This window comes from Podarcis cretensis (genome assembly GCF_951804945.1).
Source record: "Podarcis cretensis genome assembly, chromosome: 4".
Lineage (NCBI taxonomy): Eukaryota > Metazoa > Chordata > Lepidosauria > Squamata > Lacertidae > Podarcis > Podarcis cretensis.
In genome coordinates, this window is record NC_137173.1 from 76350372 (window position 1) to 76374989 (window position 24618).

A 24618-nucleotide genomic window follows, 5' to 3' on the forward strand; every position below is an offset into this window, starting at 1 on the left:
CACTGCAGCCAGTACAGCCACGGCTGGAGCAAAATCTCTTCACTAGATTTAGGACAATTCCCCCATTTTACTTCAGCCCTATATGACACAGCCATCACTGCTCAGAGGACTGCCCTGACTCCCAGGAGAAAGTCTTATGAGCGGGGAGAAGGGAAAGGTCAGCTGCCTTCTAGTTGCGTCACCATTGGATACCATCCAAGAGCTATAACTCTATACACATTATTAACTTGATCCTCAGCTTTGTATGAAATGCTTCTTATGAAATATTTAAATGAGTTATGACATTGTCAGCATACCTCTATCATTAGATCATGCAATTTTTATATTAATAAAAACCTTTAGTTTTGTTACCTGGTCGTTCTCCTCTTCATCACTGCTCAACTTGAGGTCATCTTCTAACATCCTGGAAAGAGAAAACAACAAATGACCTACATTTAAGTCCAATAAAAAATTCAGATATAGTTTAGATAATAAAAGCCTCTTAATTATGTGGCACTATGATGTAAGAAGAACGTTGGTGAATCGGACCAAATGCACACATGGATCTGGCTTCAAGGATGACACCGCGTGGGTGGTGGAGGGCACCCAGATCCTGGTTTCACCAGGCCAAGGCCTGGTCAATAACACCAACCAACCAACCAACCAACCAACCAACCAACCAACCAACCGTCTGTTCACTCAGCTTTCCTGTACAAAGGGAGGCAGGTCTTTCCAGGAACAGAAACGCGATGGGTGCCACCGCCAAGTATATTAGAGGGAAGGATCAATATTGGAGGGAAGCAGAGGAAGAGGCGGGAGTATGAGGCCTGCGAGGATGCTACTGGGCAGGGCTAGCATATCAGGCAAAATAGCATGGGGTGTGGGGGAACTGATCGCATGAGTTGCCCAAGGAAACAGCTGGTTGTCTCACGCAGGAGCCAGGCTATCAGTTCATGCAGTGCTTCTCCTGACTGGCTCAGGAATCTGTGAGGGAAGGGTTTTTCACCTTTTCTAATGTATAAATCATCATCCATAGTGATGCTTATAGGTCTCTCTTTGCCCCCACAAAAGTGACTCAAAGCGACTTACAGAAACATCATCAAAAGCCAGTATAGAAACAAGAACAAAGCAGAAACCTGAAGCGCTCCTCCACAATATGCAGAGATCCCACTCAACACACACAAGCTGCTCTAGTGGCTCCTCCTACAACCCCTGTTTTGAGACTGGAGACAGGTGTGTAAAGGGTTGTGTGTGAAGTTCCTCCCATTCCCATTTCAGCAGCTGTACTGTCTGGATGAAAAGTGAAACTTTTCCCCCAGAGCATCATTGTAAGGCAACAAACTATGTTGTCATTTGGGAGAGCTGCGATCCTACTTCTGAGGCTGCTGGACCAGCATTTGAAAGTCCCATTGTTCTAGGCGCATTTTGTGACAGGTAATTTCATTAATACGAGAATTTTTCGGAGCTCTGGGAGAAGTACTGCACTTAAGATTTCAGATTAAAACAAGCGTAAGATTTTAGCTGCAGTTCATTCATTTTCAGCTTTGTATTCTTGTTATAAAAAAGCGCGCCTAGACATTCTGTTGTGGCGCCCATAACTTAGGTTTAAGGTGCCATTTAGCACCTAAGGTGCTGGACATATTATTCCCTTCTTTCCAGGCCTGTGTCACTCTGCTTTCTACACAGGCCCTATCCCCACTAGGATCACGACAGAGTGCCATCCTGTGGACACCAGAAGCAACCAGAAAAAGTTCGGTGCATGCTAAAGATTCATCAATGAGACTTGCTTCCACTGAGGAGAGGGGAAATGCTGTTACACTTGAATAGCAATCAGACCTCAACACTGCAAATTTACCCCAAATGGTATGCAAAGTAGTGGCTAGGAAATATAATTTCTACTTAGTAGAAATTCACATAACAGACAAGAAAAAAGTACAATGCTTGACAACTCTGCATGAAGTCAATTTTTTTGGTCACTGCTATCATTTATCTCTTAAGTCCAGAAGTGTGACTCTGTCACAATCCAACTTGGAGGCAATTAACACTTCACATAGCATCAGGGGTCCTCAAAGTGTCTAACTACACAGTAGTCATGTGCTTCCTGTGCTCCCAAGTATTTTGAAGTGTATCTCCTCTTGGTGCTTAACCAAAGTTAACTGCTTGAGGTATTGGCTTGATGACTGGGTAGAGAGCCTTCTGAGTGACAGAATCATGTTTCTGGAATGTTCTCCTCAGGAAAGCGTACCTGGCATCTGCACTGTCATATTCTCAGTGCCAGACAAAGACCTTTTTGTTATCCCAAGCTTCTTAAGAATGCTTGACCCTGATCTGGTATATTTTTATTTGAAAGGTGAAATAAAATCTATTAAACTTGAAGCAGCAGACAAATAACAGAATTCCTATGAAGCTGCTTGGCATGAATTGAAAATAGAAAACAGAGGGTAAGTGATAATATTTGTAATTCTCCTAGAATCACAAACAGGTGGCAAACTGGGTCATGTGTTTCTTTAATAATAATAATAAATCAGTTCAAAGGAATATCCCATTAGTTGGGATCCCATTATTCTTTGAGAGAATTTGCATGCATTCTGACTGTCAGTCAAATCAGCTATCAATAAATATTGACTGGAAAACATGCAGAGTCTGGTTTTTTTATTTGTGCAAAATGAAACATCTACTGCAAACTCCAAGAAAAGGCATACCTCTGAAAAATATGTGCTAAGATTAATTTATTGAAACACACAGATAAAAGGTATCTAACTATCAGAACATAAATACTTCATGAATAATGGGTGGACACATGTTTCAATCAGTGTTAATGAAGTGAAATTTACTGCTCTTATCCTCTTCCCATCACATAACAGATGGTTAACCTTGCCTAATGCATATCTACATCCAAAGCATGAATTTCATTTAGGACAATCTGCTAACACAGTATCAACGAAGCTGCCATTTTAAACAAGCTGTTGTGGCAACTCTATCACTGAAACAGTTCCACATGCTAAAAATCTAATGTACAATTTTGCTGCTGTGTTTTTGAAAACCACAACACTTATTTGTTTAGAAGGAAACAGAAAAAAACCAGAAGATTGTTGCTGACATAGGAACAGAGGTGGAGCTAACTGCTCTGGAACCCATGCTGTGCACCTGGGTTGGGGGGAGCATCCCAGGGGGCGGGATGAGTGTCCCAGTGGGGCGCCACCATGGCAGGCTGTTTCCTGGGCGGGTGGGGGGGGGAGCTGTGCTGCTTTGCCAGCACACCTTCCTCCCTTCCCTCTTTCTTTTGACAGCTCGGAGGAGGCTCCCCCCCCCAGGAAGCAGCCCAGGAGCGGGGGCAATGGCACACCGCCCACCCGCGACTCCCAAGCCTCCCCTGAGCTGTCAAAACGAAGGGGGAAGGCCGCCGTCAAGTTGGCGCAGCTCCGCCCTTCCCCCGACGGCTCGGGGTAGGCTTGGGAGTCATGGGCGGGTGGTACACCAAATGTCACTCCCCTCAGCGGTGACACCCAGGGTGGACTGCACCCACCCACCCCGTTCTTCTGCCCCTGCATAGGAAGGTGAACGATTAAAAAAACCAAAACGCAATTTGCAAATATTTCAGTGGAGCCCACTAGGATGTCTCTAGAAACCTTCTATTGTGCATTAGAGTACAAGTGGGGCCTGCAGCAAATGCTGACATGGAGTATTCCTATTCAGTTCTTCCAGCCATGCCATTCTACAGGATACTCCATTCCATTCCACCAACTGCATCAGTAGCTCATCATCCTGGGTTCACTGACTGTATACAGGTGCTCATGACTTTTTGTTATACAGTGGTACCTCGGGTTACAGACGCTTCAGGTTACAGACACTTCAGGTTACAGACTCCGCTAACCCAGAAATAGTACTTCGGGTTAAGATCTTTGCTTCAGGATGAGAACAGAAATCATGTGGCGGGGCGGCGGCAGCGGGAGGCCCCATTAGCTAAAGTGGTACCTCATGTTAAGAACAGTTTCAGGTTAAGAATGGACCTCCAGAATGAATTAAGTTCTTAACCCAAGGTAGCACTGTATTTTTAAAAATCCTCCTACTTCCCATGTGAATTAAGACCCTCCCACTTTTTTTTATAACACTTTGCAGCGGCATGGCATTATAAGCAATATTCTTCTTTCTTCTTTCTTTGTCGATCACTCCTAGCCGAGTAAGATTGTCTTCCATGAACACGGTCTTAACAGTGAGTCCGTAAGTGACTGTGGAGGCCAATTCTGAATCCACACGTCCTTCTACAGTGGGGAGATAAGTTTCCGGGCGGGTGTTGATCATGGTGAGTGGTTTGCCAAACGTGCCTTCCTCTTAGCTCATTTCTCCTTTCTGTCCTGAGTTTGTACTTCTTCACAGTCCGCAGCACCTTTAGTAAAGGCTGTTTTCCAGTTGAAGCACTCGCAGGCCAGTGTTTCCCATAGGATGGCATTATTTAAAAAGGGAGATACAATTCTGCATTCCACATTATGCCTCATGAATGGCAACAGCATTTGCCAATAATACTAGTACAGTGATAGGCCACAAATGAAAAGGGTTTCAGTGTGGATTGCAGATGAATTTGGTTGCCTGTTTTGCTCTTTCACCAAGGGTCCTTCAAATATGCTGGTGTCTCTCCTCTTGCTGTTTTGGATACGTAAGAAAGGCAAACGAAGAAAGAGTTTGTCATTAATGGGTGACCTGCAACAGAGTGTTGCAGTGTGAGGGCGTGTGTTCAGGAATCCAGTTAGTGGCTCCATTCTACACCTCCAGTTTGTTTGTTTACCCCTGGAAGCCTTAGGGGGCAATTCTATGGCAAGATCCAGTGAGATGAGCATCTTAGGATGCAGTGGGACTTAGGCTGGAATGGATCCTAAACCAGTTTAACTGGATTGTGTTGTCTGGCATAGAACAATATTTTAAAGGCTTGTTTTCCCTCTGCTGAGAAGCAGCAGTAGCCCTGCTGCTGAATGGAATATGAATCTGGTGAAACTTTATGATGGTTTAATTTACTTTACAACAGCTTCTTGTGCTCAGGATTGCTCCCTTATTTATACCTCTCACCTTGAGTTTCTGGATGGTTCTACTTTGGTTATGCAAGGACTGGAGAACTGAGTTTCTTATTAGTACATAAAATGATGGCACATAAAATAGTACAGAATAGTAAGTTAAAGCACATATTTGTATTCCTAAATTCCAATACTAAAAACCACAAATGAATACTGCAAATGCTAATTAAAATAGTACAGACATGGTATAGCCCACCACATTGACATTGCTGTAAAGTAAATATAGCAATGCAAGATTTAATTACCAAACATAAAAGCAAAATTGTTGAAAAACTAAGCTGCAACCCACTGTAACAAAATTAGCAATCTCAGTAAAGAGAAATAAATAGCTGCAATTTTCCACCTGGGTAGAATCCATCTTCACAGTTCTGCTTTTCCTTTCCAAGCCATTAAGGGTTGGTAAATGAACTGTTACATTCCTGTCATGTTGATTATATCCAATGTATTGACTGCGTTTTGAAATGCAATGCTGAATAAGAGCCTGCCTACATGTTACACTCTCTATGTCAGAAAAGTCCTACTTTGTGAGAGGTTGTGCATGTTGGGAATTCTGAGACTACTCCACTAACAGGCAGAGAAAGCTGGAGGTGACAGAAATCACACACACTCAAGCACACAGGAAGAAGAAGCTGTTGGAACTAATTGTCCCCTGGGAGTTGGAAAGAAACTGGGAATATGACCCACCATTACGCGGAAGCAGAGGTGGGGGGGGGGGAGCAGGAAAAGAGGCCAACAGTGGTTTCCACTTAATGTGCATTTACCTATCCCTCCCCAACCCCAGGAGCCTTCAGAATTTTCTACAGGCAGAGGTTGGCTGCACAGAGCTGCTTTTCATGTGGTGAGTAGACTGTGTAGTCAAGCTCTGACCGAGTAGACACATTATCAGAATATGAAATTAGCGATGGAGCTGGGATTTCGGAAATGGGTTGAGCTAGACTTCCTCCCCTCTGAATATTGGCTTGTCTCGAAATGCCTCAGGGTTTTCAAAACTGGGGGGGAGGGATTTCTCCACTTCAACTTTTAGGATCCCATTCCTGATTCTAGAAAGTGTAGTTTTAAATTTATCCTAACTCACCTACCAGCTGCACTTCCCAGACTTCTCGGCCGTAATAACACAGGCTCTAAGTTGATTCAGTGATCTTCACTGAAAAATGAGGAGCAGCTTAGAAACAGCACTTGGTTTTCACCAGCCCTTTCCTCTGTCTTTGCTTTCTTCTGTCCTCACAACTTGGTAAGTTTAGGTAAAGAGGTGGGAGAAGGGGAAGGATAAATGGCTGGTGAAAGGGCTGGCTTTCTGGGCATTGCCGATTTTGTTGTTTATGTTTTTAAGGGGAAACCCTTGCATTCTGAGCTGCTCCAAAAATCTGTTCACCTTCTCTGGTGGGCCTTATTGTGGGACTGTGTTCACCTTGCCTGCCAAGATCCGATGGGGAAGCCCGGGGGATAGTTTCCTAGGCTTTCTGCCTGGGAAATGGATCCCACCCGCTTGCCCTGCATGTAGAGGGGGCCCGTGGTTTGCTCTGCAACCACTTTTTGTTGCATTAACAACAGGATGGTCAGTTGTCCAGGGTTCTCCTTAGGCCCCAAAGCCTTACCACCAGGAAATTGCCAGCATAAAGATTCCTTGAAATAGTAGCTTGCCAGGGACTCTGGATCTTTACTAAGGGTTCAGAAGTCCTGGCAATTTAACACTTCCATTTCTGTGCTGGGGTTTGGAGTGGGAGGAGAATGATTAAACAACAACAACTTTCAACAAAATTTGCATCTCCACTGAATAGTTTTCATTGTGTACCGCTCTCACCCAGCATGTGATCTTAAAGAAGAAGAGTTTGGATTTGATGTTGTTGTTGTTTAGTCATGTCCGACTCTTCATGATCCCATGGACCAGAGCACGCCAGGAACTCCTGTCTTCCACTGCCTCCCGCAGTTTGGTCAAACTCATGCTGGTAGCTTCGAGAACACTGTCCAACCATCTCATCCTCTGTCATCCCCTTCTCCTTGTGCCCTCAATCTATCCCACTTTATCACTACCCGAAGGAGTCTCAAAGCGGCTAACAATCTCCTTTCCCTTCCTCCCCCACAACAAACACTCTATGAGGTGAGTGGGGCTGAGAGACTTCAAAGAAGTGTGACTAGCCCAAGATCACCCAGCAGCTGCATGTGGAGGAGCGGGGAATTGAACCCGGTTCACCAGATTACGAGTCTACCACTCTTAACCACTACACCACACTGGTTCATAACCAAAACCAAGTCAGGCCTCAGTGCAGAAACTTTCTAAAAAGAAACAAAATAGAACCCAACCTTTCTCAAAACGTTGCTAAAAAGGACAAAATAATTATAATACAGTTCCACAACACTTGTCTACATCCTTGGCGGTAGATAGTGCAAAATAATTTCTTAAATATGACAGGTTTACTGCCCAAAGCTTGAAAGAGATCTACAACATAATCCCACTTTAGGATCAAAGAGGCCACATAAAAATGAGAGCATGTATGAAAATGAAAGAACGATGGTCACTTACCAGAAGATTATTTCTCTGCACTGGCCTAAACATTCCCATCAGTCAAGGAGCCTGCCAAAGTTTCAGGACTAATCACTTACCACAGCAGGAAGAAACAGGTTTAAGCAATAAAGTGTCCAAGGGAGCTACTCAATTTACCTAGTCACATCTTGCTTCCTACGATTCCATTGAGTCCATTCTGGTTGCTAGTGATTAACAGCTATTTTGGTAAGTTTATACTCCTTCAATTTCTGGTAACAGCCTGCTGCTGCCTTTTGAAAATATTACTTAATTTTTAAACATGAAGGGCGTAATATGTGGTGATACATTATATTATTTCCGTGGTGTTAACACTCTACAAATTGCCTACCAGCTTGCTGAAAGTGCAGTATCTCCCTTCCTGTCAAGTTAATTGCAAAGCCTTTCCCTTTCTTTCCTCAAAATAATTTGCTTCCTCAGCTATTTTCACGGGTTTACACTTTTACCTTGGATATGGCAAAGCAAAATTAAGAGAGCTGAACAGTTATATAGAGTACTACATATCATTTGTAGAATATCCATGGGGCTGTATCCATACTAAGTTCCTGTTGAACTTGGGTCCCGCTGAATTCAACAGGTTAGGTCAGCATGGTGATTTACACCTGATTTATTTCAATGGGAACTGAACACAGATTAGTTAGTCTGGATCCAACCCCATAGTGCGTCTCATAGCAAAATAAGAGACAGAACCATTCCTATTCCAAAAAGTCTATAGCATAGGGCAACTTTTCCCAACTTGATGCTCATATTTTATTCCATTGCAGCTCCCATTAGCCCCTGCCAGCATGGCAAATGGTTGTAGCTGTAATAGAAAGCATCTGGAGGGCATCAGGTTGGAGAACGCTGGTGTAGAATTATTGGGGGAGGGAGTTAAAACAGGAAATGAGAGGGGAAAGGTACAATATGTTTGCTGGAATAAGTTGTAGAGTTTATGAACAGGGCAAAAGAGAAGTCAAGAGAAATTTTGTAGGCCTTTGAGAAATTTGGCACAGCTTAGGGGGACAGCTTTTGATATTAGATGTGGCTGGCTGAATAATGTGGGACATCCTCAGAGATTATAACGTAGGAAAACTGCTCAGAGGCTTTTTGTCAATTAAACAGTATATAAATCTTGTCAAACAAATCAGAAGAACAAAGGTCCCAGGCAAAGATGAATTGAAAAAGATAACAGCCGAAAAATAGTGTGAGGCATATCTGTTGAGATTCTTGAGACCAGGAACAAGGTGTTTGTGCTGAATGAAAGGGATGAGGAGAGTCTGTGGAATAATCTTAAAAGAAGCATGATGCAATCAAAATATAATGGTTTTAGCAGCTGTGTTTGAAGAGAGATCAGACAAAAGAGGATGGGGGATGAGAGAGAGAAATGTAGAAGTCTGGGCAGGAGATGATCTGAGCATAAATCAGGGGCTTTGCTGTTGGAATGATGAAAAAGAGCAGGTTCTGTGGTACCTTTAAGAAAGGGATTTGCTTTTTCTCTGGAAAACACCATGGATATTATATACATTAAAAATAGTATTTCAGATTAAGACCTAAAGCTCAAGTTTTATTCAGTTTGTGTTAGGGCCAAAAAGACTGATTAATTTGAAGGATCAATTCATTAATTCGTCAGATTTAAAACTGTGGCTCTTTAATCAGATCTTAATTGAACCCCTCCCCTATGAAAGGGTTTAAGCACTGAGGTCATTGTGAACATCCTGTTAAAGATTCTTGATTCAAGCAAATTCATTTAGAGAGTTTTCTAAACAACCAATTAATTCTGTATGATACATTTCAGAGGTAATGTTATAGTTGCTGCATCAAGAGACTGCAATAAACAAGCTAATTAGCTGACATTTAAAACAAGATATTGATTCTGTGAAATTCTTATGTTTAATTGGTTGTGTGCTGTACTTCAGCCTAATTAGTTATAAAAGAAAGTAAAAAAAATCACTAGTTTTGAGTTTTATATGTGCTATTTTTTCTGCTGTAAATAAGTGGTTCTTTGAAAAACATGAGTGATTATACATTATGCAATCAGTAAAAGTTAACAGCTGAAAAATATCCATATGATGCATTTATTCTACATCATTAGTTGACGAAACAGAGAAAACTTTGTTACAAGAAAACCAATTTCCTACTATGTGATTTCATACAACAAATAGCAGCCTTTCAATGAGATTTTCCCTGGAACTGAGGTTCATTAGTAAAAGGTCATCTTACCTCCCTATGTGCCATGGTCTTGAACCTGATTTATAGTTAACATCACATGTAATGATGTCAGGATCTTTAACTTCAGATCAGAGAAACCTGCTGTTTGGGGGAGCCAACAGAGGCTTGCCTTGCCCTCTGCAACTCTTGGTTCTTTCCCCTGAGCAACTCATCACTAAAGAGAAGGGACTCTTGTGCTTTTCCTCGCCTGTCCTGGACTGCCACCTTTTGGAAACTGACCACCTGTTTGCACAAGCGCATACCCGAGTCTTTACTCATGGCTCTGGACTTGGCTACAAACTCAAGAAGCAGAGAAAGTGTTTTGGGCTTGGTCACCTACAAGGGTGGAAGAATCTGCCAATTTTGGTTTTCTCAGCTTCCAATCTTAAAGCCAGTTTTCCACATTTCTGCAGCAATCTTTTGTTTCTTATTTATAATCCTTATGAAAATTCTTCAGCATTTTGGTGTGATTTTCTCCTAATTATACACATCTATATGCAACTGACTTGTGTACACATTTTTTTGCAAGCAATTTCCCCTAATGCAATGCATTTTTCTATCTTGTTTTATTGTTATTTTTATGCACACTTTCCCCTAATACAGTACATACGTTTTTGTGAACACTGGTTGGAAAACTGCATGACAAAATTCAGGTAAGTGCGAAGAAAGAAGCCTATAGACTTCATCACCCAACACACAGCAAAACAATTAAGTAGCTCACACAAACTTAAAAGTTTTCCAGTGAAAATGTATTGACCTTAGATGTTTAAAATACCACATTTGTAATGCCTACCATGTGCATTATGGATATCCTGTTCTCTACCTCAGGAATCCACCTCCTTGGAATTCTGCTCCAACTTGGCACATTAATTCTTTCTCCTTGCTTGTAATGTTTCCATTGCATTCATGTGGGACACAGCTTTGAGTGATGTCATGTGTTCTGATCACCTACCAGGGCATTCACTTTTCTATAGTTCTACCTGGCCACAGTGCTGTAAAATAAAACTTGTACGTATATCTTTGCACTTCAGAGAATTGAGTATGTGGTCTGTTGGTCAAACCTTTGCCTTCTGAGTGTCTGTCACCCCCTTCTTTTGAAATGATATTTATGCAAACTGTGCTCTTCTTCTATTTACATCTTGACCCAGCAGTATTTACACACAGTCTGTTAGCCCTGAATTGATTGATTGATTGATTGATTGATTGAATTTATATACCACCTGGAAGTCTCAGGGTGGTTCACAGAACAAAATCAGAATGTGGATATGTGTTCAAATGTAAGCTCTTATCCCACAGGAAGCTCATTTTCTGGATTGGGGCAATTGAATAATTGACTCATTCTTTTTCTTTCCTTTTTTTCTAGAATAATGTAAGCACATGTTCCACACACTGAATGATGGTTGGAAGGCAACTCACCCTTTCAAAAATAAAATATGTAAAGCTGTGTGTCAAATGAGGATGAATAAGTAGAGTTTGAACAATGGGAAGGTGGAGGAGGCTGGAAGTTCCTGTGTCAGGAAGACTTGCCAAGCTGCCTGTTCTGGATGGCATTGAACTCTCTCTGAAAGAGCAAGTTCATAGCTCAGGTAGACTTAGTGGCTGGAGTGTCTTTTGGCTGGTATATTATCAACTATGGCCGTTCTTGGAAAGGGCTAACCTAACCACAGTGATTCATGCACTGCTAATCTCAAGACTTATTATTGCATTGTGTTCTATGTGGTGCTATCCTTGGACCTGGTCCAACATCTGGTCCAGGAAACCTCAAGGATTTCCTGATTCCTTATACCCCTGCCTGATCACTAAGGTCTTTCTGAGTGTCACTGTCAGCAGTCCCTCATGGCTCAGTTCATATCCAGCAGGAGCCATGCGTTCAGTATTGAGGACCCAATTCTCCTGGCTGAGAGTAGACAAGCCCACTCCCTGTTAAAGTCCCAGCACTTGATGAAGCCTTTTAAAAATTTCAGCAGGCATTTTAAGTCAAACCCCCCCCCCCATTCTATGGTTAATTTTATCTGATTTCACACATCTTTTGCAACCTCATCGTACACCACTTACAAACCACGGTGTAAAGTATTTAAATAAAGTACATTGTTTAAATGAAATAGAAAAATAGAAAAACTTGGGTGAAAGTCCACTGGGCATTCCATGTAGAAGAAGCATATAATTAAAAAATATGTGTCAGGGACTCAGCGGGAGCGCAGGGAGGAGAGGAGATGGAAAGCGAGGGGGAGCAATCCGAGGGCAGCGTAGGAGAATATGACAGCAGCCCGATAGATTCCATGAGCCTCTCCAGCGAATCGGAAGATTCACAGAAGGGGGCGCCGATGGGCAGGGCAAGGGGCGACCCAAGGGGGACACCCCAGAAGCAAGGGGCCAGCGGGGACTCCCAGAGCAGCAGTTGGAAATCAGGAACAGCTTCCCCACCAGAGCGTAGTGGGGGGGAGGAGTCCCAGGTGTCAGAGCCCACATATGCACCACCAGCGAGAGAAGAGGAGTCAGGGTTGACCACGCCTCCATCGGAGAGCGAGTTAACGGTTAAGAGGAAAGCTGCAGGCTGGGCGCGCGCGCCAAGTTCAAAGGTACAGGCGAGCGGCACAGAAGGTAGCCCGGATAGGGAACCAGGTCCTAAAGCCCGCCGGAAGGAGGGGCAAGAATCGTCAGGGTCAGCGTCAGAGGAGTCCAGGAAGGATGAGACCCTAGCGGGCAGGAGGGCCCAGAGGAGAAAGGAACTTAGGAAGAGGTGGAGCAAAGCGAGAGTCTTAAACTGGTGTGGAGGGGGAGGAGACTCAGACAGGACTTCGCCGGTCTAAGGTCGAGACGTAGAGCTGCACGCTGCGGCTTTAAAATGGAGACTGAATCTCAATAAAGACTTTTGTACATAACTACAGCCTAGCGTTGGTCCTCTGTGAGCTGGGACCTGGAGGCAGCTCTGACAATATGTTTTAAAAAGGAATGTCATAATAAAACATGGAATGGAAGGCGAGGCTTTAAGCAATTAGCAGTAGACATGCCATACTGAGCAATAGCAAAATGTTGGAAATCAAATACAGTGGTGCCCCGCAAGACGAATGCCTCGCAAGACGGAAAACTCGCTAGACGAAAGAGTTTTCCGTTTTGGAGGTGCTTCGCAAAACAAATTTCCTATGGGCTTGCTTCGCAAAACGAAAATGTCTTGCGAGTTCCTGCGGGGTTTTTCCCCTTCCCCCCCTTTTTCTAAGCCGCTAAGCCGCTTATCCGCTAAGCCGCTAAGCCGCTAATAGCGCTAATCCGCTAAGCCGTCAATGGGCTTGCTTCGCAAGACGAAAAAACCGCTAGACGAAGAGACTCGCGGAATGGATTCTTTTCGTCTTGTGAGGCACCACTGTACTACTAGACTCATAGCTTATTATTCATTGAAGCACCTTTTTAAAAAGAAGGCATTCCACAACTTCATCATAGAAATTTAGAGTTGAAAGGAACCCTGTCCCATATGGGGACAGAACCTGCAACCTTGGCGTTATGCACCAATAACTTGGAATAGTTGAAAAAACAATTTACCAAACATCATGTCCTATACAACAGACTTCACATGTAGTAACATATCCTGCCAAACACCATTTCTGAAACTAAAAGCAATGCCTTGACCAGAAATAGGTTTTCCCACATCTTGAATCAATAACTTTAGTTTTTAAAATTTTTCCTAGAGGAATTTAATAGCACAAATCTTATGCATGTTTACATGCAAACAAATTCCATTGGGTCCATTGGTACTCATACTTCTAATTACTATACTACTCAGTTCTCACTTTATGAAATATAAGGTATACCTGACTGGCATCCAAATTGGAAAATGTAATGTCTGAAGTAGAAAGAGAGCCCCTGATTTGTTAAAGCCATCAACATCATCATAAGAAACCCCTTTGGGGCATTTTATGGGTTTGCTGCAAAAGACTTAGGCTTGTATAACAATTCCTGATTGGCTAGAATTGTCCATGTGACCAAATAGGAAGCACGTCCTTCACTCAAAATGGGTTTCCCTGCCTTTACTGACATCACAAAAGCTGACCAGTTTCATAACATTAGAGCATCCTATATATGATCCCTGATAGGCTGAGATCTGTGAGGAAGGAAGGGGAAGTAAATGGATAAGGAAGGAAACAGTGACTGTAAAAGACTGGCAAACAGCTCCAGAACAGGTAAGATTAAAAGACTGGATGGAATCAGCATCCTAAAACTGCTGCTTTTAATTGTACTGTGAAAACATATGGCTTAGCCCTGGCCTGAAGTGACTCCAGGTGGATTCTCATTGTTATATTTTCCCACAGCAACCATTTCTCCAGCTACTTTATAGCAGAGATAAATGTGGTACTTTGCTTTGCAATTGGATATGCAATATTCAATGTGCTTGAGAAAGTATCTCTGCCGTTTCAGTGAATGGGGTAACTCCTTGGTATTCTGGTATTCAGCATGTGCTGGAAGAATGAGGGAAAGAATGAACATCTCTTCCTCTAGTTAGAGCATATGCAAAGATTTTTAACTGTATATTTCCTCAAGTATCACTTCTAGGTTTAATATATGTGGGTAATGAATAGCTGAAAGCTCCATTCTGCATGGGAGTGGAGTGTAGGGCTTTGTCTCACCAGAGTGGTACATGCTCTGGTTATCTCCTGCTTGAACTATTGCAATGCACTCTATGTGAAGCTACCTTTGAAGGTGACTTGGAAACTACAACTAATCCAGAATGCAGCAGCTAGACTGGTGACTGTGAGCAGCAGCCAGGACCATATAAAGGATCTGCATTGGCTCCCAGTACAATTATGAACACAGTTTAAAGTGTTGGTGCTGACTTTTAAAGCCCTGAATGGCCTTGGCCCTGTATACCTGAAGGAGCATCTCCACCTCCATTGTCCAGACTGGACACTGAGGTCCAGATCCAAGGGCCTTCTGGCGGTTCCCTCACTGCAAGAAGTGAAGTTACAGGGAACCAGGCAGAGGGTCTTCTTGGTAGTGGTGCCCTCCCTGTGGAACACCCTCCCGTCAGATGTCAAGGAAATAAACAACGATTTGACTTTTAGAAGACATCTGAAGGCAGCCCTGTACAGGGAAGCTTTTAATGGTAGATGTTTTATTGTGTTTTTAATATTTTATTGAGAGTCACACAGAGTGGCTGGTGCAACCCAATCAGATGGACAGCATATAAATAAAATAATAGTAGTAGTAATAATAATAAGCAGTAGTAGTAGTAGTAGTAGTAGTAGTAGTATCTTATGATGAACACCACCTCTCTATCCTAAGAAATGACCTGGTGGAGTAATACTAAAACCTGCAGCCTAAATTTTATCTGTTGAAATATTTAATTAATAACAATGTTTATTTACTGATATGTGCCCATGTTTAGAACGAGGTTTCCTGTGTCTAAAGCTGACGTTCTTTTCAATGAATCTTATATGACTAGAAAGAGAACAGAGGTATTTTGTTCATAGTTGCATATTATACAGATCCTGCATAACTGTAAAAAAACCCAAGCTATTCTGAGCCCTTAATTTATCTCAGAACCCATATTTAGTGGATATACAATTTAATTTATGATGCAATGAATCCTGACAAAAAGAATCAATGACAAAAGTTTCATCAATCACTTGGCAAGAGATTGCTCAGCAGTTGGATTCAGTCCTATAATATTTTGCTTCCCACTTGCTTTGCTATCGTCGACTGAATATAACTCATAGCACCTGAATCATAAAGAAAAGAATTCCTGTCTGGAAACTGCATAAAAAAAGAACAACAATAATAACATCTGGAAAAGTCTATTGGTATCCTTTTTTAAAACAGTAAAATTATTAAGTACAGTTTTAAAAAGGATACCAAGAGAATCAATCCACCATTCGTTTATGAAAATATTTGCTCTTACTACTGGAATATATTATGCAGTTTGTGCTTAGTTTGTAACACACCTTTTAAAAAACATATGCAGGGGAAAAAATCAATTTCTAGTCTGATTAATTTGTTCACTTTGAGACACTAATTGAGTTTCAAAACTCTGCAGAAAAAGAAACACATTCAAAATGTGGGCATGGTCTGGCTAGAGTTAACTCCTATTAAGCCCCACTAGTTTCAATGGGAGAATTGAACAAGAGTTTAGAAATCATAAACTGAACTGCATGCATGCATAATATACCAAACCAAAATAAATACTTAGAGCCAAGGCTCATGTTTAATACAGGATCTACAATTTGTAACGATAATTTGGAAACACTCTTACCCTGAAGAACGGAGACTCCAGTTATGGCTTATAAAATCAAAGGCTACTATATTTGCTTGCAACAACATCCTAACCGATGCAAGTAGTTATATGTACCACAATTAAAAATAAATAGCTTCAGTCAAATCCAAGACCAGATCTTGATGCAATGTAATGTAGTAGTTTGCCTTGTTAGATATAAAAATTAGTCTGTTAAAATGCATTAACTTAAGTGAAAAATACTTAAAATTCAAAATTATTAGCTGATCATAACGGAATAACATGATTATATAGTGGTTAAAATTTCTATTTCCTTGCTTTTTGTAAATTTAAAGAAATAGACTAATATAAAAATTGATGAGCATATAAAATACACATTCTGTACAATGAAGTTTATTTAGATCCCATGGACTGACTCTCAAAAACCAATTTAAAAGTAAAGTTGGAGAAGCTGTCACTGAAAATCTTTGCAGTTAAAAAGCAAAAAAAGCAAATGATGTTATAAAATCTCTCCTGCCTGGATGAGCTTCTGTGTTCAAATGTTAATAGGATCTGCATTAAACACACACACAACCAAAACCCTGGATCATATTCAACGTAAAAAGTCTGTGAAACAGACTTTTTCCATATTATGACCTCAGTCCTAAGTTTGCCCACCCCTGCAAAGTGCTAGTTATTTGAATTGGACAAATGCCAGAATTCATTCTCTTGTTATTTTGCCTTCTGTCCAACACATTTCTATCCTTCTTAAAACTATTCTCTATTGACTCAAACTACAGAATTTCTTAACCAACATTAGCTGAGAATGAAGAGGTAAACCAAAAAGGATTTTGAAAAGTTTACAGTTACAGACAAATTGTTTAAACTAACATAACTTTAAATCTATTTGGAGATGCAAGAAGGAAGGAGCAATTTTAATTTGTAAATTTGGATTACAAATCACACCTGCAACTTTTCAGCAATTTTCTGTTTTATTGGAATGATGTGTTAAATAGCCCAAACATATTGTGGTAAGACTAAAGTATGTCTTCCCATAGATTCCCAGTAGTACAAAAATGGGAGTACTTCTACATTGATTTGCACCTCAAATGTTTGGTGCCCTAGAATATTAAAACCAAAATTAGCTTTAAGAATGTTGTGCCTTCCACAGTTCACTATCAGTATCAGAACCAGGCTGGGAAACTTAGAACAGCATACTACAGAGGGGTGGGTGGTTGGGTTAAGGCTATCACAAGTTTTGTTCCTTATGTGGTCCTTTTACTGTTTAACTTCCACCCCCACTTTGCAGTCAAAGTCATGAGAACAAACCACCCCCTTCTCAGTCACCAATACCTACTGAACAGCTAGGCTCAGGCAGTTTGCTGCAGTTGCTGACAACTGTTCATTGCTGTCTCCGTGTCTCTCGTGGCATGCTACTGAGGAGTAGCCTGGCAGGCCTATTCCCACCAATAATGATGCTGCTTCCAGTGTATACACTAAGCACTCATGAGGACCGTTCATTATGTAGGCTCTCCAAGAGTTCTGTTTGGAGCCACCACCATGGATGGGCAGGCAGTCTGCCACTTGGCAACTGGTAGGGAGCAAATGCCAGCAGAAGTCAAGGCCAGAACGTCCACACCCAAAACACGAAGCTGAGCCTAATTGCTGGAGTGTCTTTCCTTTCGTACTCTGCACTCGAAAGGATGGTTTCTAGTAGGGGAGATCCAGACCCTGCGTCCAGGAATCTCTGGAATCTCTGGATTGCTAGGCACTTGCTGCATGTGCCACTGTGCTTGATACTGGCGAGGGCGTCATGGTGTCCTTGCATCTGCCAGGTTGTGTTATGTGTAGGGCTGGGTTTTGACATGCAGGTATGTTCCCATTATTATGCGTGGGTTTATGTCTTCCACGGCTTGCGCTATGTATGTGCATTGCCACCATACCACTCCATGATCAGCGGAAGCCAACTATTTTGCCATGGTTGCTGAAGGAGTGACCGTGGGAGCTGCTACTGTTTTCCTCTTGACTTTGCTGCAAAGAGCAAATAGGATCCCGACTAAAGTGCGTTAACATTCCACCGGCATGAACTACTAGGATTGCCAAAACTACTAGGATTGCCAAAACTACTAGGATTGCCCTATCTGACAAGTTGCCACCTCTCAGCCTTAGCTTTTTCCATGTGTAACGTGGATGTAGCAACAGCGATAACCAAGAGTATCAACATCCTTCAAAGGGACCACTGATATAAGGTATGCAGAACACTTTTGAGTTCTATGGGGTAGAGGGGAGAAACATTCTGGAAATACTAAACATTATTATGATTATCATTCAGTAGACAGAGAAGGGCATCAAAGCGTATTACAAATGATTGATAAGGTACAGGAAAGGAGTGGAAATTAAAAGAACCCAAATACCCTCCGCCTATGAAACATCCACTGCCTTTTGTTGAAATTTCAGTACAGAATTAACATTTTCTCTGTTCCCAACATCAGTTCAGAGATAAAAGAGCTGGTTCCAGAAAACCAAATGGATTCTGCCTTCACCTTGCACTCCAACGTACACAGCACCAATTTATAACCCCAGAAAGAAACCCATTTATTTCCTGCGACTTTTTTTTTCATCTCAGAGATAGGTTATTGTTTTTTTACATATTTTAAGTAAGGTTTTGATTAAGATTGCATCCTCTGGAAAAGAAACAGTCATCAAAGGAAAGAAGCAAAGACAGTAAACTATACTGCCTTATCTTTCTCTAGCCTTCTAAAAATTCTGCACAACACTTACATCATCTTATCTTCCTGTCTCATTCTAAATATTTAATTTATAGTATTTCACATTGCCTTCCTGTGTCTGTATCATCCAAGTACAAATCAACAAACCATTTACTGTAATAAACTACTATACTGCAGAGCTGACCTAAGCAAAACATATTCCAAATGGGTTAATCACCAATACTTTTTTTTTAAAAAAAAGTTTCTACTTTTTAGCATCCATTGATTTTTATTTTTATTTTTTTGTCATATCACAAACACATGCAAAGGTCTGTGGGAAAAGACACCTAGGACCTATTCTGTACTAGATAGAGATGTGGCAAACAGTATATTTTGATTCACTCTGATAAATATCTCAGATAGTATTTGTGTAGGGTTGCCATATTTCTAAAAGTTAAAAACTGGAGAGGTTTTTGAGTTTTTTGGGCAAAGTTGTTTTCGGGGGTGGGGTGGGGTGGAGGTTTTGGCCAAAGTTGTTTCCAAAAGAAATGAAGTTTTCCAGCTATTTTAAAGGAAATTTCCAACATGGGTTTCCCTATACAATTTCGTGATTTTAGGAAATTCCACCCAGACACTATTTTCGACAGGCAAATCCCATATATGTTCATGAAAATCTGGACGTATGGCAGCCCTATTTTGTGTGATTTTTTAATCATTTGAATGTACAGTATATCTAACATCAATATGCTATGCATAGTTAGATTTAACTATTTAGATCTAAAGAAATAGACTTGTCTAAGGATGTGTGTATGCTCTGTAGAGGAAGCTACCAAAGGTGTTTATTTTCCAAGTAAAAAGTAGTTTAATGTGCTGTGCATGTGTGTATGTTTGAGTGGATTTCCAAAAGGGTATTAATAAATGCATGGCATTGTCTTTAAAATTCTAGCCATTGAAGTGAGCACAATAATATTTGACAGTAGTTGGTTAGCTTTCCTCAAGTCATGCTCAAAGTAAACAGGTGGAAACAGTACAATGAAGCTAGTACATTTTGTGCCAGATATTTGGTTTAAGGATAAATATCAGACTTTTTCCAGCACAATTTTCAAGACCTCCATCACTCTAAGAAACACTAACTTCATTCATTATAAAACTGGTACATTTTTAGTAGGCTGTCTAGGTGGGGGGGGGGGGAGAAATTCCCACAGGCAGATATTACAAGGAATCACTGATGCAGTATAAAAATGCTAAGAAAAAGAAGCCCCAGAGGTTATAATTTTTTTTAAAGAAAAAACCGTACAAATATATTTCCTTTATTGTATGCCATTGGGGTTTTTCTTTAATTATACATATAAAATAGGCTCTGCTCCTCACAACAATTAAGGTGAACAAGGCAGAAATCAAACACATCCATTTGCAGGTTCTCCATACAATCATGGAGCTAATTTTATATGTAAAGAAGAAAGAAAAAAAGTGTTTTGCTGATAAGAGGGCATGCTAGTGACCTTCACTTCCTGTGTGATGCTCAAAGGAGGGACCCATGCATCTACCCTGCAGAGATATATATTTGATCCACCTACATCTGTTACTCTCAAACGTTACGGCTGAGAAGATACATTAATTCCTGTTCCAGTCATTATATGAAAGCAGAACAAGAGCAATTCCTGTGTCTGTTGCTGTCATCTGTTTGCAATGCCTGAAGACAGCCATAACATCTTGTATCTAGTGCAATAGTGGCACCTTCAGAATAATAGCTATTTCCCTTATATCCAATTTTCAAATTGCGTGGTGTCTCTCTCTCCTTGAAACTGCAACACACCTGTGCCACACTGTTTCTGGCACCCTCCTGAGTTTAAAAAAAAAGATGGTGATGCAGTTCAAAACAAGGGAATGGCTTGTTGAGGCATGAGTTTTCATTGGACAGAGTCTACTTCATTACATACACCAGGTAGATTGAAAAGTTATATCTATTTAGCATCTTTCAGCAATGCAGCAAAACCTGGCATAAAGTTACAGTGCTACCAGAGGCGGTTTTAGGGTAGAACAACTGATTTGGCTGCACTGGAGGGGGCACCACAACAATGCTGTAGAAAAGAGTGTGAGAGTTGGGCAGAGGGGTGCTGCTGAATTCTGCCATTGCACAGGGCGCCACTGAAATTTGAGAGCCCAAAGTCTGCCACTGGTGTTATCAGGGATGTAAGAAGGCAGTGGTTCCCATTCTGACTTTGTCAAAATTTGCAATGTTTCCGTTCTGCTGCAGTTCAGCTTCTGCCAGATTTTACGTTATATGTCATTATTTATGTAGACCACATTCATTTCATTGTAAAGGAAACACTGAACTATTGCCAAAAAGTTATGAATTTAAGTACTGTTTGCAGATTATTTTTTTTAATGACAATCTCCTGAGCCCCACAGCGACAGACAAGAGGGATAGTCCTTGCAGGATTTGTCAGAAGGAGAGGAAGAATGGAAGCAGATTACTGAGTCTCTTGGCAATGGGGTTGTGGATAGTCTGTTAGGAGACATCCCCACCCAGATGTTGCCATTTGTCCCAGTGGAGAAGGAGGAGCTGAGTAAGTCAGTCATTACCCTACCTTAAGACTGAGGTTGCTGAAGCAACTGGGGGAAACCTGGGTTGCATAGTGAGCTGGCTGAACAAATTCAGGCCCTGCCTCCAAGGATGCACTATTACATGCACTGACAGAAGCAGACCCACCCTACTTCCAGTAGTGGCTGTTGGCATGCCCAGTTTGGGCTGAGACCTGCAGAAAGGTTGTGCCTGCCGCACCCTTCAAAATGGGAGCAAAGGGGGCATGTCAAGTGTTGAGACACTGTCTTAGCTTGTTCCTAGCCATGTATCTCAGAGCCCTACTTCTGAACAATTGATTCCGTTACCTGTATCTTGAACTATGTTTCAATTGTGGAATAAAGTCTTCATGAATTATTGAGCCTAGAGTCCAAGTACTGAGTCTGAGAGCCAAGGCAGACAACAACGCAAACAATGGTATTTATTGACTGATTTCCTTTCCTGATCACAGATGAACACACAAACTGCAGTGATTTCCTTTTCTGCTTCATCCCTAAGTGCCTCTGGATGTGTTTTTTCAGCACAGAAGTCTGGAAAAACTGTGGCCAAAAGAGCCAATTCTCTCAACGTACATTGTAGGACTAGTAGGCACTCCTAGACTCTATTATTATTATTATTATTATTATTATTATTATTATTATTATTATTATCATCTTGCCTGGAACTTTGTGAGATAAATAGATGCCAGAAGCAATGACATTTAGTTTTCTTTTTTTCTTTCTTTTTTTTAGTTTTTGGTAATGGAGTAATCCAGATAGGAGGGAGTTGATTTCCTCCCTCCAGAAAGACTTAAATGTAAATGTTCCACTCATGAATGGCTCTCCGCCTGATTCAGGAGGGTAATAAACCTGTCTGTGAGAGTAATGTTCGATGGAAGCAATAAATCCAGTGAAAGGATGAATTAACTGCCATTGTACCTATGAATGTTCAGTTTGTATATGAAGTTTCAGAATTGCAGAAACAAAATCAACTTGTTCCTTTTGAGTTTATAAGGTCACTAAGCAATTACTTTATATACATATGCTTTATAGACTTTTTTGCAGATAATAATCCTTCCTATTTTTGTTGTTATTGTTGGGACCGAAGGAACTGTGAACAGATCACTCACTTTGGGAAATGCCACTGGCTCCTATTTGACATTAATAAACCGATAACAAGCTACTTGAAAATTTGACTTAATAGTGAAATTTCAAACCATTTTTTCTAAGTGTGTTTTAGCTCACTAACCTCAGTTCCTTTCCTAAAAGGGCTGTGAATAAAAAAAGAAGGTGAGTGTGCACCATGGAGTAAGAGGTGCCCACCCAGCTGCCTCCATCTCTCTTTCCTTTTTTGGCCTCCTCCTTTTTCTAAACTTCTGCAATTCAGGAGGAGCTGTTATGCTCCATATCAACCAGGGGCATAGGCATGATGCTGTAATAGGCTATGTTGCCATAAATGGAGGCCCAGTGATTCAGGTGAGAACTTGCCATATAACTGAATCAGAGAGAGCTGCAGTTCATTAGAAACATCTGGGCATGATTTTCAGCTTGTGGGATTCTGAGCCTGCGTGGTCTTCTGCCTTGAACTAGTCATAGAATGTGTGGGAAGAATAAAGTGCGTCCTATAGGGTGAAAAATACGGTACTCACCCCTCATATTCTGTAACAAAGATTTTGCTACCAGGCTCTGTCAAATTGTTTTTTTTTAATATTTGTTTTGAGGAGGTACTTACATGCTCTACTGTTATTAAGAACATTCTGCACCCAATCACCCTCATTGTGCCTTTACATGATACAATACTCTCTGAACCAAAGGGTATCAATAACTGACATGATGCACTCTAAAACTCACAGGTCTGTACTGTTGCATGAAAAATTGCCCATTCAAACAAGTAAAAAGGTTGAGACTTAACTCTGACCATTTGACCTAAATTAAGTTTACTTATGTAGTCAGGATTTCTTTGATTTTCCCCCAAGCTTGAAACCTCAGTCTGTCTATTTGTTTATTTGGTGTTTTTTAGTGGTAGAAACAGTTGAGTATTTTTTAATATTGAAACAAAACGAATAAAAGGAGCTGCTCTCACCTTAGAATGGTGAATACTGATGTATTACAAATACACTTTCTTTTCTTTTTCACTACTTTTGCTAATTCAAAACCATCAACTAATCGAGGGAGACCACTGATAAGAAAGTATACAGTGGTGCCTCGCAAGACGAAATTAATCCGTTCCGTGAGGCTCTTCGTATAGCGGTTTTTTCGTCTTGCGAAGCAAGCCCATTGACAGCTTAGCAGATTAGCGCTATTAGCGGTTTAGCGGCTTTTAGCGATCAGCTGTTAAGCGGCTTATCAGCGGATCAGCTGATAAGCGGCTTAGCGGCTTAGGAAAAGGGGGGGAAAGGGGGGGGGAAACCCGCAGGAACTCGCAAGACATTTTCGTCTTGCGAAGCAAGCCCATAGGGAAATTCGTTTTGCGAAGCGCCTCCAAAACGGAAAACCCTTTCGTCTAGCGGGTTTTCCGTCTTGCGAGGCGTTTGTCTTGCGGGGCACCACTGTAAATGGATTTCTTTAATTCAAAGGTGAAGCTGCAGAATGCAGCGTTAAAAAATTGCATCAGTGCATCTAAGGCGAAATGCAACATGATATGTTTTAACTAGTGAGCCAAGCTCCTGATTTCATTCAGGAAGCCTTTCAATTTTTTATGAAATTATACCATCCTTACTCAAAAAGTATACATTCTCTTTGTTATGTATGCTCTTTAGAAATCAAGGGATATTAAAGCTTACTAGACAATTAGCAAAAAATCCATCGCTGAAAGCATATTTTACAGCAGTCCTTAAAAAGTAGAGAGAATCTCAAATGGATACAATTTGTCAAGGAAAATGAAACTATACCCATTATTTCTGGCCACAAATATAAAACTGACTTACGATGTATGTGATGTACTGTTTTCTGGATTCTTTGATTCAACATCACCTTTTCCTTGGAAAAAGAAAAAGAAATTAATATTAATAATCCATAATTGGAGAGGTCAGTACATTATGTTAACAGCTTTTCTGAATGCATATAATCACATCTTTAAGGCTACATGTGGCTATAGGGAACACAGTTGAAATTTATTAATGTGATTAGTGATAGCTTTGCCTTTTAGAATCCCTTGAGTTTGATGCATATGTACTCAGTACTTGGTTTGGACCCCTTTTGCATCAATTACTGCCTCAATGTGGTGTGGCATGGATGTTATCAGCCTGTGACACTGCTGAGGTGTTATGGAAGACCAGGAAGCTTCAATAGCAGCCTTCAGCTTTCCTCATTGCTCGGTCTCATGTCTCTCATCTTTCTCTTGGCAATGCCCCATAGATTCTCTATGGGTTCAGGTCA

The 24618-nt window shown here is 41.1% G+C and overlaps 1 protein-coding gene and 1 long non-coding RNA gene across 9 annotated transcripts in view; one reads left to right on the top strand and one right to left on the bottom strand.

The window, feature by feature from the left end:
• AFF3 (ALF transcription elongation factor 3) overlaps window positions 1-24618 on the bottom strand; it is a 242227-nt gene that overhangs the window by 65621 nt on the left and 151988 nt on the right. For all 7 annotated transcript variants that reach the window (XM_079972474.1, XM_079972472.1, XM_079972471.1 and 4 more), the window contains 2 exons: window positions 24168-24219; window positions 352-403 (listed from right to left, as the gene is read on the bottom strand). In XM_079972474.1, coding sequence (XP_079828600.1) covers window positions 352-403; window positions 24168-24219 — 104 coding nt within the window. The remainder of the gene's footprint in view (window positions 1-351; window positions 404-24167; window positions 24220-24618) is intronic.
• LOC307214445 overlaps window positions 13861-24618 on the top strand; it is a 102707-nt gene continuing 91949 nt past the window's right edge. For both annotated transcript variants that reach the window (XR_013838098.1, XR_013838099.1), the window contains exon 1: window positions 13861-13946. This is a non-coding gene — a long non-coding RNA (uncharacterized lncRNA). The remainder of the gene's footprint in view (window positions 13947-24618) is intronic.